The sequence below is a fragment of the Nerophis lumbriciformis genome, linkage group LG08, assembly GCF_033978685.3.
Source record: "Nerophis lumbriciformis linkage group LG08, RoL_Nlum_v2.1, whole genome shotgun sequence".
In the NCBI taxonomy this organism is placed as follows: Eukaryota; Metazoa; Chordata; class Actinopteri; order Syngnathiformes; family Syngnathidae; genus Nerophis; species Nerophis lumbriciformis.
In genome coordinates, this window is record NC_084555.2 from 9,538,103 (window position 1) to 9,553,433 (window position 15,331).

The 15,331-nt window shown below is 35.0% G+C and overlaps 1 protein-coding gene across 1 annotated transcript in view; it reads right to left on the minus strand.

Annotated features, from left to right (window-relative positions):
• Nucleotides 1–15,331, minus strand: part of pacrg (PARK2 co-regulated) — a 575,139-nt gene that overhangs the window by 230,205 nt on the left and 329,603 nt on the right. Inside the window, exon 3 of the mRNA XM_061968211.2 lies at nucleotides 14,283–14,454. Within this exon, the coding sequence (XP_061824195.1) occupies nucleotides 14,283–14,454 (172 nt within the window). The remainder of the gene's footprint in view (nucleotides 1–14,282; nucleotides 14,455–15,331) is intronic.

A 15,331-nucleotide genomic window follows, 5' to 3' on the forward strand; every position in this document is an offset into this window, starting at 1 on the left:
ATGCTTGAAAGAGAAACTGTTTATTATTTACCGTCCAGACCTGTCATCCCTCAACAAGCGCAGCGAAATTGTAACAGCATGCCGCCATAGACGGAAACACCTCCTAGGTAACACATGAGCCAATCACCACGCCCCTAGGCCAGCCTGTACCCACCCACTCTGTGCCCTATATAAACCATGGTATGCGAATGCTCCCATTAAAATCTCCTGACGATTGAGGGTACCCCCCCTCATGAAACAGGCCTGTAGAGATGAAATAGTCTTGTGATTTTTTCCCACACATACATATATAAATATATATATATATATATATATATATATATATATATATATATATTAGAGATGTCCGATAATAGCTTTTTTGCCGATATCCGATATTCCAATAGTGTCCAACTCTTAATTACCGATTCCGATATCAACCGATACCGATATATACAGTCGTAGGAATTAACACATTATTATGACTAATTTTGTTGTGATGCCCCACTGGATGAATTAAACAATGTAACAAGGTTTTCCAAAATAAATCAACTCAAGTTATGGAAAAAAAATGCCAACATGGCACTGCCATATTTGTTATTGAAATCACAAAGTGCGTTATTTTTTTAACATGCCTCAAAACAGCAGCCTGGAATTTGGAAGAGTTAGTGCTGCAAGGGGTTCTGGGTATTTGTTCTGTTGTGTTTATGTTGTGTTACGGTGCGGATGTTCTCCCGAAATGTGTTTGTCATTCTTGTTTGGTGTGGGTTCACAGTGTGGTGCATATTTGTAACAGTGTTAAAGTTGTTTATACGGCCACCCTCAGTGTGACCTGTATGGCTGTTGATCAAGTATGCTTTGCATTCACTTGTGTGTGTGAAAAGCCGTAGATGTTATGTGACTGGGCCGGCACGCAAAGGCAGTGCCTTTAAGGGTTATTGGCGCTCTGTACTTCTCCCTACGTCCGTGTACACAGCGGCATTTTAAAAAGTCATACATTTTACTTTTTGAAACCAATACCGATAATTTTGAAACCAATACCGATAATTTCCGATATTACATTTTTAAAGCATTTATCGGCCGAGAATATCGGCAGTCCGATATTATTGGACATCCCTAATATATATATATATATATATATATATATATATATATATTAAATGTGCTTTATAAATAAAGTTGATTTGATTTGATTTTATATATATATATATATATATATATATATATATATATATATATATATATATATATATATATATATATATACTGTATATACAGCGCAATTATGACACATTATCGATGGAAAAATGCTTTTTTAGACAATATGATTTGCCTGAGTGGCTATGTGACACCGAGAGTAACAAGCGGTAGAAAATAGATTAGGACAGATTTTAAAAATATATAATTTAAAAAAAAAAAGTATATATATGTATTTATTTATTTTTAACTTGGGACTTACCTGGATTTTGGACGCTGGCGGGCTGTAGTTTGGGGCCCCTTGACCTATTATATAAATTGTGATATAATGCAGCTGAAATAGGCTCCGGCAACCCCGAAAGGGACAAGCGGTAGAAAATGGATGGATGGATGAATATATTTCAATCTAGCGCAATAACAATATGCATCACGATAAACTATTTGGCATATAAATGAAAACATGGGTTAGAAAGGCTCTTAATTTAGCTCCTGTTCATATTGTGTCATTTTCCTGTATTATTTTGTATTATTTTCTCAAAACTATTTTCAATCTACCTGCTAATATAGATCATCATTTCTTTTTTTTAAATTCCTTTCATGAATATGCATATATACAAGCCATATACAGTTGACACTTTCATTGTTTTTTTGTTTCTTATACAGTTCCATGATCAGAAAGGAGCAGATGGAAGAATACTATTCTTATATTTATCTGCCCCGTTTTCAACCCAAATTATTTAGATGACTTTATCACTGTTCCCTCCACCAACACCCGAACTCCAACATACTTTTAATTTTCGTTTAAGCATTTTTTGCTAATATAGATCAAAAGATTAACCCAAAATAAAAATGAAACATTATTATTAGGCCTATCAAATGATGAAAATATTTAATTGCAATTAAACACATTTTGTCCCTAGTTAAATATTTTTGCAAACAGTCTTTAATAAGTGCAAATTAAACACATAATTGATAAGTTTTTAATACTATCAAGATATGACTGTTAAGTGTTTGCTTTTTGTAAATGCTTGTTTCCTAAACATTCTGCTTTTTGTAAATAGTTCAACACAAAGTGGACATGAACTCTCTTTTTGTCCAGAGAAGGACCCCAATGCAGAGCAGAAAAATAAATAAGGATAATAACAAAAAGAGCACTCAAAAAGGAGTGAGGAAAAAAAAAACTAAAGACGCACACTTAAGATGTGAGGAATAATGATTAACACTACAACCACAACACCGGGACTGAGCCACAGGGAAGGAGAAGCGTGAGTGGAGCCAAAGCACAGGACATATACACGACTGGAAGACTGAATCATCAGGAAATCTACTGGCCCTGAGTGAAGGGTCTGGAGAGCTTAAGTAGTCAGGAGGAAATGAGAATCAGGTGTGAGCCCAGGTGGCACTTCAACAAAAAGAAGATAGGCGGCAGCAGAGCTGACAGATCGTGACACTTTTACTGATGACAGTCTAATTGTCAAAGATATTTGGTAATGTAACCTGTAATATCAAATGCTTTGTTAATAACAAATAACACATTTACAATAACTTGTTATCATCCATTAACTTTGACAGCCCTGAGAATTATTATTACTGATTGCATTGTTGAACAACTTCTCTAGTGTCAAAGAGTTGCAAGATGCCTGGCAGAATACATGGTGGGCATCTACGGTCGTATATTTGTGCTTGGAAGGTGAAGGTTAAATGAAGGTGTACACAATAGTAAGACTACTTCATTGAGTATTCTCAGCAGGTGACCTGCATTCATCATCAACATTCAGCAGAGCCTGACGCGACTCAGAGGCTGCAGATAAGAGGCTGCCAGCCATATTGAAGGTGTAATAACGTCAACCATGAAGTGAAATATATATATATTGCCATTTTTGGACCAGAGACAGCTTTTTTTTTTTTTCTTTCCTCCTTCGCCTTTTGGAGAAGTAATTAATCTGCAACAGCGACACGGACTGCTGGTTTTGCCTCTCAGACGCCGAAACACGGCAGATTTTTTTTTTTTTTTTTTACTTTTTAATAAGCCGAGAAGTTAATAAGGAGTGGGTCATTTAAAATTCCATTATCGGCGCAAAGAATGGCGTCACCTCTTGCTCATGCTCCCGAAATGTAAACGACCAAAACTGCTGAGGGGTTTGAATTCATATAAAAATGTTCTAGAAGGTTTGGGGGTAAAGCGCGTGCATCCAGTAAATTCTACCGTCAAAAGATAGTTCATTATCTACTCTATGATACATTAGGGACAACTATGATCACATTTAGACCAGAGTCATAACTATATAGCAACTCTATATAGTCAAAGATCATCTATATCAGTGTTTTTCAACCACTGTGTGACGTGGGAGATTATCTAATTTCACCTATTTGGGTTAAAAATATTTTTTGCAAACTTGTATTTATAGTCTGCAAATTATGTGTTGTTGTTGAGTGTCGTTGCTGTAACTGTGTAATACTATTCCATATCAGTAGGTGGCAGCCGGTAGCTAATTGCTTTGTAGATGTCGGAAACAGCGGGAGGCAGCGTACAGGTAAAAAGGTGTCTAATGCTTAAACCAAAAATATACAAAAGGTGAGTGCCCCTAAGAAAAGGCATTGAAAGTTAGGGAAGGCTATGCAGAACAAAACTAAAACTGAACTGGCTACAAAGTAAACAAAAACAGAATGCTGGACGACAGCAAAGACTTACTGTGGAGCAAAGACGGCGTCCACAATGTACATCCGAACATGACATGACAATCAACAATGTCCCCACAAAGAAGGATAAAAACAACTAAAATATTCTTGATTGCTAAAACAAAGTAGATGCGGGAAATATCGCTCAAAGGAAGACATGAAACTGCTACAGGAAAACACCAAAAAAAGAGAAAAAGCCACCAAAATAGGAGCGCAAGACAAGAACTAAAACACTACACACGGGAAAACACCAAAAAACTCCAAATAAGTCACGGCGTGATGTGACAGGTCGTGACAGTACACCTACTTTGAGACAAGAGCTATAGTGATGCATGCTTGGTTATGGTTTAAAGTCATATCCAACAATTGTGACAACGACTTTTTACTGTCAACTGAGTTTTTTCAACGCAAAAAATGTACCTTGGCTCAAAAAAGGTTGAAAAACACTGCACTAATGTGCCGTGAGAGATTATGTAATTTCACTTAATTGGGTTAAAAAAAAAATTGCACACCAGTAATTATAGTCGGCAAATAATGTGCCGTAGTTGAGTGTTGGTGCTGTCTAGAGCTCGGCAGAGTAACTGTGTAATACTCTTCCATATCAGTAGGTGGCAGCCGGTAGCTAATTGCTTTGTAGATGTCGGAAACAGCGGGAGGCAGTGTGCAGTTCAAAAGCTATCCAACGCTTAAACCAAAAATAAACAAAAGGCGTGTGCCGCTAAGAAAAGGCATTGAAGCTTTGGGATGGCTATGCAGAACGAAACTAAAACTGAACTGGCTGCAAAGTAAACAAAAACAGAATGCTGGACAACAGCAAAGACTTACAGCGCGTGGAGCAGACGGCGTCCACAAAGTACATCCGTACATGACAATCAACAATGTCCCCACAAACAACTTAAATAATCTTGATTGCTAAAACAAAGCAGGTGCGGGAAATAGCGTTCAAGGAAGACATAAAACTGCTACAGGAAAATACCAACAAAACAGGAAAAGCCACCAAAATAACAGCGCAAGACAAGAACTAAAGCACTACACACAAGAAAACACCAACAAACTCAAAATAAGACACGACTACCCGGTGGAGTTTCATTTTTTAACGTTTTCTGCTGTTGATCTGCCTCCGTTTTTTTAATGAAAAAAATGTGCCTTGCCTCGAAAAAAGGTTGAAAAACACTGATCTATATGACAAGACTGCTCTGCTGTTTTTTAAAGAAACTACAGCAAAGATAGGAGTGATCTGAAAGAAAAAGTACCGTATTTCTTGGACTATAGGCACACTTAAAATCCTTTCATTTTCTCAAAAATCGACAGTGCGCCCCCAGCTAAATGACAGATAGTTAATATTAATGGGCCCTAATTGGGTCCATTTGTACAATCCCACTAACATTAACATTGATATTATACAGGGAATAAAAGTTAGTCAAAGATTGTTTATCTATATGACCGGACCAGTCTGCTGTTTTTTGGGGTTGTTTTTTTTTTAGCTACCACTGCAAAAAAACACTCGTCAAAAATATTTTATGTGACAGGAGCGCTCTGCTGTTTTGGGGGACCTACTGTGCTGAAAAATAAATGTTAGTCAAATATGTTTTATAGAAAACAGTGCGCTGCTGTTTTTAAACATTTAATGCAAAAACATGTGTCAAAGATCCTAACATATCAGAGGTCCGCTGCTGTTTTTAAGTACTGCCAAAAACACTAGTCAAAGATCCTGTGTATGACAAGAGCACGCTGCTGATTTTAAGCATAATACAGACACACTAGTCAACTAATTTCTATGTTACAGGAGCACTCTGCTGTTTTTTAAGGACCTACAGCAAAATAAAAATGCAAGTCAAAGATAATGTATACGGCAGAGCGAGTTGCTACTTTGAAGGACCTATAGTAAAAAAAAAAAAGTGAGTCAAAGATCCTTTACATCAGAGTTTTGTGTTGTTTTTTTCAAAAAACTACAGCAAACAAACAAAAAAGGACATAAGTCAAAGCAGGGGCGTCACTAGCTTTTAAGGACAGGGGGGGCTTTGCTCCCAGGAGATGCACAGGATGCGAGCGAATGTTACGCACAAGCACAAAACTTCACAAACGGCTAACAAAGACTTAGAAATGATTAATTGTTATTATTATTATTTTTTAAAAATGCACGGGACGAAATGATATGCTCCCCGGGACGATGGCGTTTAACCGTATATTTTCTTTTTCTTTTTATATATTTATTCATTTTACATTTTATATTAAATGTCTTGGTTTTTCCTCCCTCTGAAATCCTATTAAATGTTTAACAAGCCATCCTTGTTACGATCCGCTGCCCGGATCATAGTTTGTTTATGTTTGTGTCACGTGTTTTCAGCACCTTGAGTTTAGTTTGTTTCTGTTGCCATGACGGCAGATTGTACGCACCTGCCTCTGGTTAGTGTTCGGGACGCGCACCTGTTGCCCGGGCACTAATCAGAGGGCTATTTAGTCTTTGCTCTGGCCTCACTCTGTCTGGCTTCGTAGTTTGTTCTCATACAACTGTTAACGACTACTTTGATTCTGCTAGCTTTTCACGCTATGCTATTTTTTCCTGCTAGCTCCCACGCTAGTCCTTTTGTTTTGCCTTTTGTGCTACATGCATGTTTTTTTGTTTATCCATCATATGATTTATTTTTAAAATAAATCATTTTCCTACCTGCAAGCTGTGTCCGAAGCCGTCTGCATCCTTGGGAGAACCACACCTGCATCACTATGCGACCACGTCGTTTCAGTACGAAGCCAGCCAGAGTGAGGCCAGAGCAAAGACTAAATAGCCCTCTGATTAGTGCCCGGGCAACAGGTGCGCGTCCCGAACACTAACCAGAGGCAGGTGCGTACAATCTGCCGTCATGGCAACAGAAACAAACTAAACTCAAGGTGCTGAAAACACGTGACACAAACATAAAAAAACTATGATCCGGGCAGCGGATCGTAACAATCCTATAATAATAAAACAGCTATTAATGTAACAATACAATAAAACAAATATATTTAATGATGTTTTTTTCATTATTTTAACAATAGGCTTATATATATATTACTTTATATAGATTCTACAAGGAACACAAAACTTAAAAAATAAATGATTTACAATTGCACACACAAGGTTTTGTGCAGCTTCACTCATTGTAAAGGAAGATAATGTGCTTCGTACATTTGCAGGACCGCAAGCAAGGTCGCAGAGAAAATGCGGGCTGGAATTTGAGTGATGTGGGCATTTTCTATATGAACAAGTGGAATGGATTGGATACTGACGCACGAAAGGGGCTCTCTACCTTACGCTACGAAGTGAGGGGAAACTGAGTGAATAATAACAGGTTATATGATTATTTATTTAAACTCATGTTTGGGCCACTTTATAATGAATATGTCGACATTTATTTGTAAAAAAAACCAAAAAAACTCCAAATTATTTAGGGGGGCTTAAGAATATTTTAGGGGGGCTTGAGCCCCCTTAAAATAGGCCTAACAACGCCAATGAGTCAAAGATCATATATCCATATGACAGGAACACAGTGCTGATTTTAAAGAACTACAGCAAATGCTTGTCAAACAAAGATCCTTACATATCATAGGTCCCCTGCTGTTTTTAAGTACTGCTAAAAACACTGGTCAAATATCCTGTGAATGACAAGAGCACTCTGCTGTTTTTAAGTATAATGCAGACACACTAGTAATACTTTCTATGTTACAGGAGCACTCTGCTGTTTTAAGGACCTACAGCAAAATAAAAATGCTAGTCAAAGATAATCTATATGGCAGAGCCATCTGCTACTCTCAAGGACCTACAGTAAAAAAAATGTTGAGCCAAAGATCCTTTACATGACAGAGTGCTCTGTTGTTTTTTTCTTCCAAAAACTACAGCAAAGAAACAAAAAAGAGCATAAGTCAAAGATCATGTATTCATATGACAGGAACACAGTGCTGATTTTAAGGAACTACAGCAAATGCTTGTCAAACAAAGATCATTAAATATCTGAGGTCCACTGCTGTTTTTAAGTACTGCCAAAAACACTGGTCAAAGATCATGTGTATGACAAGAGCACTTTGATGTTTTAAGTATAATGCAGATATACTAGTCAAATAATGTCTATGTTACAGGAGCACTCTGCTGTTTTTAAGGACCTACAGCAAAATACAAATGCTCATCAAAGATAATCTATATGGCAGAGCCATCTGCAACTTTCAAGGACCTACAGTAAAAAATGTGAGTCAAAGATCCTTTTCATGACAGAGTGCTCTGTTGTTTTTTTCAAGAAACTACAGCAAACAAACCAACAAAAACATCATTCAAAGATCATCTATCCATATGACAGTGCTGATTTTAAGGTACTACAGCAAATGCTTGTCAAACAAAGATCCTTTACACAACAGAGTGCTCTGCTGTTTTAAGAAACAACAGCAAAAGAAGGCAAACTAAATATAATCTATCCATATGATAAAAAGACTGCTGCTTTTAAGGAACTTCCGCAAAAAAAAAAGAACACAAGTCAAAGATCATCTATCCTTTTGACAAAAACACTGCTGCTCTTAAGGAACTACAGCAAAAAAAAGAACACAAGTCAAAGATCATCTATGCTTTTGACAAAACACTGCTGCTTTTAAGGAACTACAGCAAATACTTGTCAAAAATAGAGGTGATGTTTTAAAAAAAAATACTGCAAAATAATGTCAATCAAAGATATTTTATAAAACAAGGGCATTCTGCTGAGAAACTACTGCAAAAAAAAGTCATTCAAAGATCCTCTAAATGACAGGAGTGCTCTGCTGTTTTACAATCCAGTCCAACTTGATTTGTAGAGCACTTAAAAACTAACCGCAGTGGACCAAAGTGCTAAATAAAAGACATAATAAATACACGGTACAGAAAGTAACCAAGGGCAATAAGAGACATCTAAAAAACACCTAAAATAAAATTGAGACATAAAAACGTGGAAAAAGAATAACCACAATAAAAACAGGTAAAATGCAATCAATAAAAACACAATCTTAAACCAAATAAAAAACTATATAAGTAAAAACAACATCAAGAACTTCAAAAGGGCCAAAGGCTAAAGACAAGAGAATATTTAAAGGGATGTACTGCAAAATGCCAAACAAAGATCCTCTAAATGACAGGAGCACTGAGCAGAACATGTTTTGTTTTATTGTGTTGCCTAAAGGAGCTTTATTACAGCGGTTAGCTTTTTTTTACACTTGCATGACCGCTAAAACTTGCGGAATGTTATTTTAAGTCGACTAAAAGAAATACAAATATTTGAAATTGGAGCAAGTCGGAGGTCCGCCATGAACAGATCATGTATCTCCATCCAGGGTCACACGTTGTAGGCGCGCTTCGAAAGCAGCAATGCATTTTGTTTGCGCTGGAATAGAAATAATGAAGTCATGCTCGGGAACACCAAGTGGAGCTGTAAATTCCTCACGTCTATTTTGGAGATCCTGCCCCCTTGAGAAGTCGAGTGCGCTTGTTGACGTGGAAAAGTAAACCAGGCGCGCGGCGACGACACGGCTAAAAGTAGCTTGTCGCGACATTGGCGGCAGATTATCGAACATACTTTTAGAGGCCACTTGTTCCGCTTTGAAAAAAAAACCTCAACAAGGACACCCAAACCCTGAAGGTCCAACACACCAGTGTGGTCACGGTATATAAATAACACAGTTTAAGACACGGGAGTCTAATCCTGGTTAAGTAGTTTTACCGAGTACTTTTAGTTACACACCCAACATTACACAGTGCAGCTGTCAAACACGTGTAAAAAGTACATAACACAGTAAACATCAAGACATAAATAAATAAGTAAGTACCATTACTTTAGAGTACAATAACTCAAGTAAAAGTAATAAGTACTTATCCAAAAAAATGATCTGAGTAAAAGTAAGTATTTAGTGAAAAAATTACTTCAGTATCGAGTAACTAAAAAGTATTCATCCAAATAACTTGAGTAAGAGTAAGTATTCAGTGACAAAAAATACTCAAATACCAAGTAACTTAAACGAATAATTCCAAACATTTACTTGAGTAAACGTAAGTATAGAGTGAGAAAAAAAACTACTCGTATACCGAGTAACTAAAAAGAAGTAATCCAAAAAATTACTTGAGTAAGAGTAAGTATTCAGTGAAAAAGATACTCCAGTACCGAGTAGCTAAAAAGGATTCATCCAAATAACTTGAGTAAGAGTGAGTATTCAGTGAAAAAATTACTCAGGTACCAAGTAACTAAAACGAAGAAATCCAAATATTTACTTGAGTAAACGTAAATATACAGTGAAAAAACAACTACTCATATGCCGACTAACTAAAAAGAAGTAATACAAATAATTACTTGAGTAAGAGTAAGTATTCAGTGAAAAAACTACTCCAGTACAGAGTAACTAAAAGTATTCATCCAAATAATTTGAGTAAGAGTAAGTATTCAGTGAAAAAAAATACTCAAATATCAAGTAACTAAAACAAATAAATCCAAATATTTACTTGAGTAAACGTAAGTGTACAGTGGGGAAAAAAACAAAAAAAACTACTCATATACCGAGTAATTAAAAATAAGTAATGCAAATAATTACTTGAGTAAGGTAAGTATTCAGTGAAAAAAAATACTAAAATACCAAGTAACTAAAACAAATACATCCAAATATTTACTTGAGTAAACATAAGTATAAAGTGAAAAAAAACAAACTACTAGTAATCCAAATAATTACTTGAGAAAGAGTAAGTATTCAGTGAAAACAACTACTCCAGTACAGAGTAACTAAAAGTATCCATCCAAATAACTTCAGTAAGAGTGAGTATTCGGTGAAAAAAATACTCAAGTACCAAGTAACTAAAACTAAGAAATCCAAATATTTACTTGAGTAAACGTAAATATAGAGTGGAAAAAAAAACAAAAAACTACTCATATACCGAGTAACTAAAAAGAAGTAATCCAAATAATTACTTGAGTAAGAGTAAGTATTCAGTGAAAAAACTACTCCAGTACCGAGTAACTAAAAACTATCCATCCAAATAACTTGAGCAAGAGTAAGTATTCAGTGAAAAAAATACTCAAGTACCAAGTAACTAAAATTAAGAAATCAAAATATTTACTTGAGTAAACGTAAATATACAGTGGAAAAAAAAACTACTCATATACCGAGTAACTAAAAAGAAGTAATCCAAATAATTACTTGAGTAAGAGTAAGTATTCAGTGAAAAAACTACTCCAGTAAAGAGTAACTAAAAGTATCCATCCAAATACCTTAAGAGTATTCAGTGAAAAAAATACTCAAGTACCAATTAATTACAATGAAGAAATCCAAATATTAACTTGAGTAAACGCAAGTATACAGTGGAAAAAAAAAACTTCATATACAGAGTAACTAAAAATAGATAATACAAATAATGACTTGAGTAAGAGTAAGTATTCAGTGAAAAAACTACTCCAGTACAGAGTAACTAACATTATCCATCCAAATAACTTGAGTAAGAGTATTCAGTGAAAAAAATACTCAAGTACCAAGTAAATAAAACTAAGAAATCCAAATATTTACTTGAGTAAACGTAAATATACAGTGGAAAAAAAAACAACCCTCATATATCGAGTAACTAAAAAGAAGTAATCCAAATATTTACTTGAGTAAGTATTCAGTGAAAAAACTACTCCAGTACCGAGTAACTAGAAAGTATTCATCCAAATAACTTGAGTAAGAGTGAGTATTCAGTGAAAAAATACTCAAGTACCAAGTAACTAAAACTAAGATATCAAAATATTTACTTGAGTGAACGTAAATATACAGTGGGGAAAAAAAAAACTACTCATATACCGAGTAACTAAAAATAAGTAATCAAAATAAGTACTTGAGTAAGAGTAAGTGTTCTGTGAAAAAAACTACTCAAGTAAAGAGTAACTAAAAGTATCCATCCAAATAACTTAAGTAAGAGTGTTGAGTGAAAAAAATACTCAAGTACCAAGTAACTAAAACGAAGAAATCCACATAACGTAAATATACAGTGGAAAAAAAACTACTCATATAACGAGTAACTAAAAAAAAGTAATCAAAATAATTACTTAAATAAGAGTAACTATTCAGTGAAAAAAATACTCAAACATCAAGTAACTAAAACAAATAAATCCAAATATTTACTTGAGTAAACGTAAGTATAGAGTGGAAAAAGACAACTACTCGTATACCGAGTAACTAAAATAAAGTAATCCAAATAATTACTTGAGTAAGAGTAAGTATTCAGTGAATAAAACACAAATTTGACCACATACACTTAACAAGAATTAATTTCTGTATTAGCATTAATAAGGCAAATATATATTGTCCAATTTGAAACCACATTCCTGTGCATATAAGTATAAAAAGTAGTCAACTAATGTCAACAACAACAAGACCTCCAACAATAAAGTTAGCAACAAGTAAGAAGGCGTATGTTGGAAAACAAATGCTAGTGTTTTATCGTGTCGAAGTCAACTCCGCTTACATCATCACGTAACTTCCAATGTCCAGTATGTTATTTATCTTCTTGATGCTAGCTACATGCAGACAAGTAGCAAAATATGCCAACACGTCGCATGACTTTTTTAAGGCATATTTTTACCAAACTTCAGGGGTATTTGACTTCACTGTAAAGAATCCAGAGAATAAGACTCAATTCATAGATAAAATGAGCTTTTTAACCCAAGTTGTGTGTTGCATCACAAGTATTATTTTTTGCATGCGCTCTTTCCAATCAAACCTAAATATTGTTGCATTAAATGTCAAAATGATACAGGGCTTAAAGTGTCAATTAAAAAAAATCAACTTATTCATCAGCTAGTTTTAGACAGATATTATCATACATTATTATGCGTGTTGGGTGCTAATGATGAATGAGGAAACTTAAAAGACAACAATAACTGCTACATAAGCGCTCTGACTAAATTAAAATTACAAATTTTTCAAGTGACAGTTTAACAAAGATGTGCGATGTACCACATGACATGTGCACTGAGAGCCTTTGACAACAACGTCAAACCAATATCAATTTTGGATAAGATGAGAGAAGGCTGATTAAAATGTAATGCGAGGCATCAAAACATTTAATAATTCAAGAGCGGAATATTACATTTTTATTAAAGATGCAATACAACTTTTAGAGGATCACAAGCCTGTCAGTCAGTGATGAAGAAATGATGATATTTACAAAGCTAAGGCACTTGGATAAAATTAACATACTGTATTTTTGATAGATTTTATGACAGCACTTGTTTTTTATCATATGATATAAACTGATTGCATTATGAGCCAAGTCAAATCTCTCCTATTTTTTTATTTGGCACATCCCTGTCAATTTTGCATTAAAAATTAGGGAAACTTTCCGGAAAATAAGGGAAAATAGGAGAAAATAAGTAAAAAAGGGGGGGAGATGAAAAGAAAATAAAGGACAAGGAGGGAAAAGGAGGAAATAAATAGAAATAAGGGGAAATGAGAGAAACAAATTGGGAAAACAAAGAAAATTAACTAAGAGAAAAACATGTAAAAAAGGGGTAAATAAGGGACAATACGGTAAAAAGGGGGAAATAGAGAAACATGAGGAAAAATACGAAAAGGAAAGGGAAAATTAAGCAAAATAAAGAAAAAATGAGGGGGGGAAGGAGATTCAAAGAAACATGTGGGAGAATAGGGCATACTAATGGGGATAAAGGAAACATGGATGAATAGGATAAAGAGAATAAGGAAAATAAAGAAAATTAAGAGAAATAATGGGAAATGGAACGCAATGGAACTTTATTGTCATTATACTATAGAAATAATAAGGACAAATAAGGTTAAAAAAAAAGGTAGAAAGTAAAGGAAAACAAAGACAAAATAGGGAACTAAGGGATAATAGAAGGGGACAATGGGAAACTTTGCAAAATATGAGAAAATGAAAAAAAATAGGGGAAACTAAAGAAAATTAAGAGAAAAAATGGGAAATGGAACACAATAGAACTGTATTGTCATTGCACTGTAGCAATAATAAGAAAAAATAAGATTTAAAAAAAGGTAAAAAGTAAAGGAAAACAAATAAAAAATAGGGAACTAAGGGATAATGGAAGGGGAAAATGTGAAATGTTGCAAAATGTGAGAAAATGAAAAAAAAATAGGGAAAATAAAGACATATAAAACAATGAATGAGCATAAGGGATAATAATAATAGGGGGGAAAAGAGAAACATTGGAAAATAATGAAAAATAAGGGAAAAAGTAAACAATTCAAGAAAATAAAGAACATAAGGAAAAATAAGAGAAAAAAGGGGAAGAATAAAGGAAAATAAAGAAAAATAAGGAATTGAAAGCTGTGCTACTTCCGCAGTACCGTAAATTATGTATTTATTAATGTTTTATCATAAAAGTTCAGATCCAGAACAAATACATGAATGGAAGTGACCCTGCTGGTCCCTGGTGTAGACTTACTCTTGATTGGAATGATGAGCTGCGGGATGACGGGCTGAATCTTGGGGCCGCCGTGCTCCAGCAGGTCGTGGATCCCTTGTCGGGCAAAGAACTCATAAGGGTGGGTCGTCTCGCAAAGACCGTCGAAGAACAGCGGCAGGAAGTGGTGGTAGTCCAGCTTGTCGATCTCCACCTGAGGACGAAAGAGACGTTTTTATTTACAATATCCTACATTCAAATAATACAACTAGAGAAGCACATGTTGTGTGGTTTGTGCAGCCCTTTGAGACATTCGTGATTAAGGGCTATTTGAGTAAACTTTGATTAATACTGATTTTCTTTCCGATCCGATACCAAGTAAAATTCAGGCTGGTATCGGCGATCCCGATCCAATAACGATACTTTGTGCAAATAACACCGAACCTGTCTGCTAAAACAATAACATATATCTAAAAACATTGTAGGAGAAGAGAGAACAATATAGAAATGTAGTGACAAAAAGCTGACTGATTAATAATAATAATATACTTAGTCACCTATATCAGTGCTTTTCAACCTTTTTTGAACCAAGGCACATTTTAGCGTTGAAAAAATCTGAAGGCACACCACCAGCAGAAATCGTTAAAAAAATGAAACTCAGTTGACAGTAAAGAGTTGTTGTCGCAATTGTTGGATATGACTTTAAACCATAACCAACCATGCATCACTATAGCTCTTGTCTCAAAGTAGGTGTACTGTCACCACCTGTCACATCACGTCGTGACTTATTTTGAGTTTTTGGCTGTTTTCCTGTGTGTAGTGTTTTAGTTCTTGTCATGCGCTCCTATTTTGGTGGCTTTTTCTCTTTTTTTGGTATTTTCCTGTAGGAGTTTCATGTCTTCCTTTGAGCGATAATTCCTGCATCTATTTTGTTTTAGCAATCAAGAATATTTCAGTTGTTTTTATCCGTCTTTGTGGGGACATTGTTGTTTGTCATGTGATGTTCGGATGTACATTGTGGACGCCGTCTTTGCTCCACAGTAAGTCTTTGCTGTCGTCCAGCATTCTGTTTTTGTTTACTTTGTAGCCAG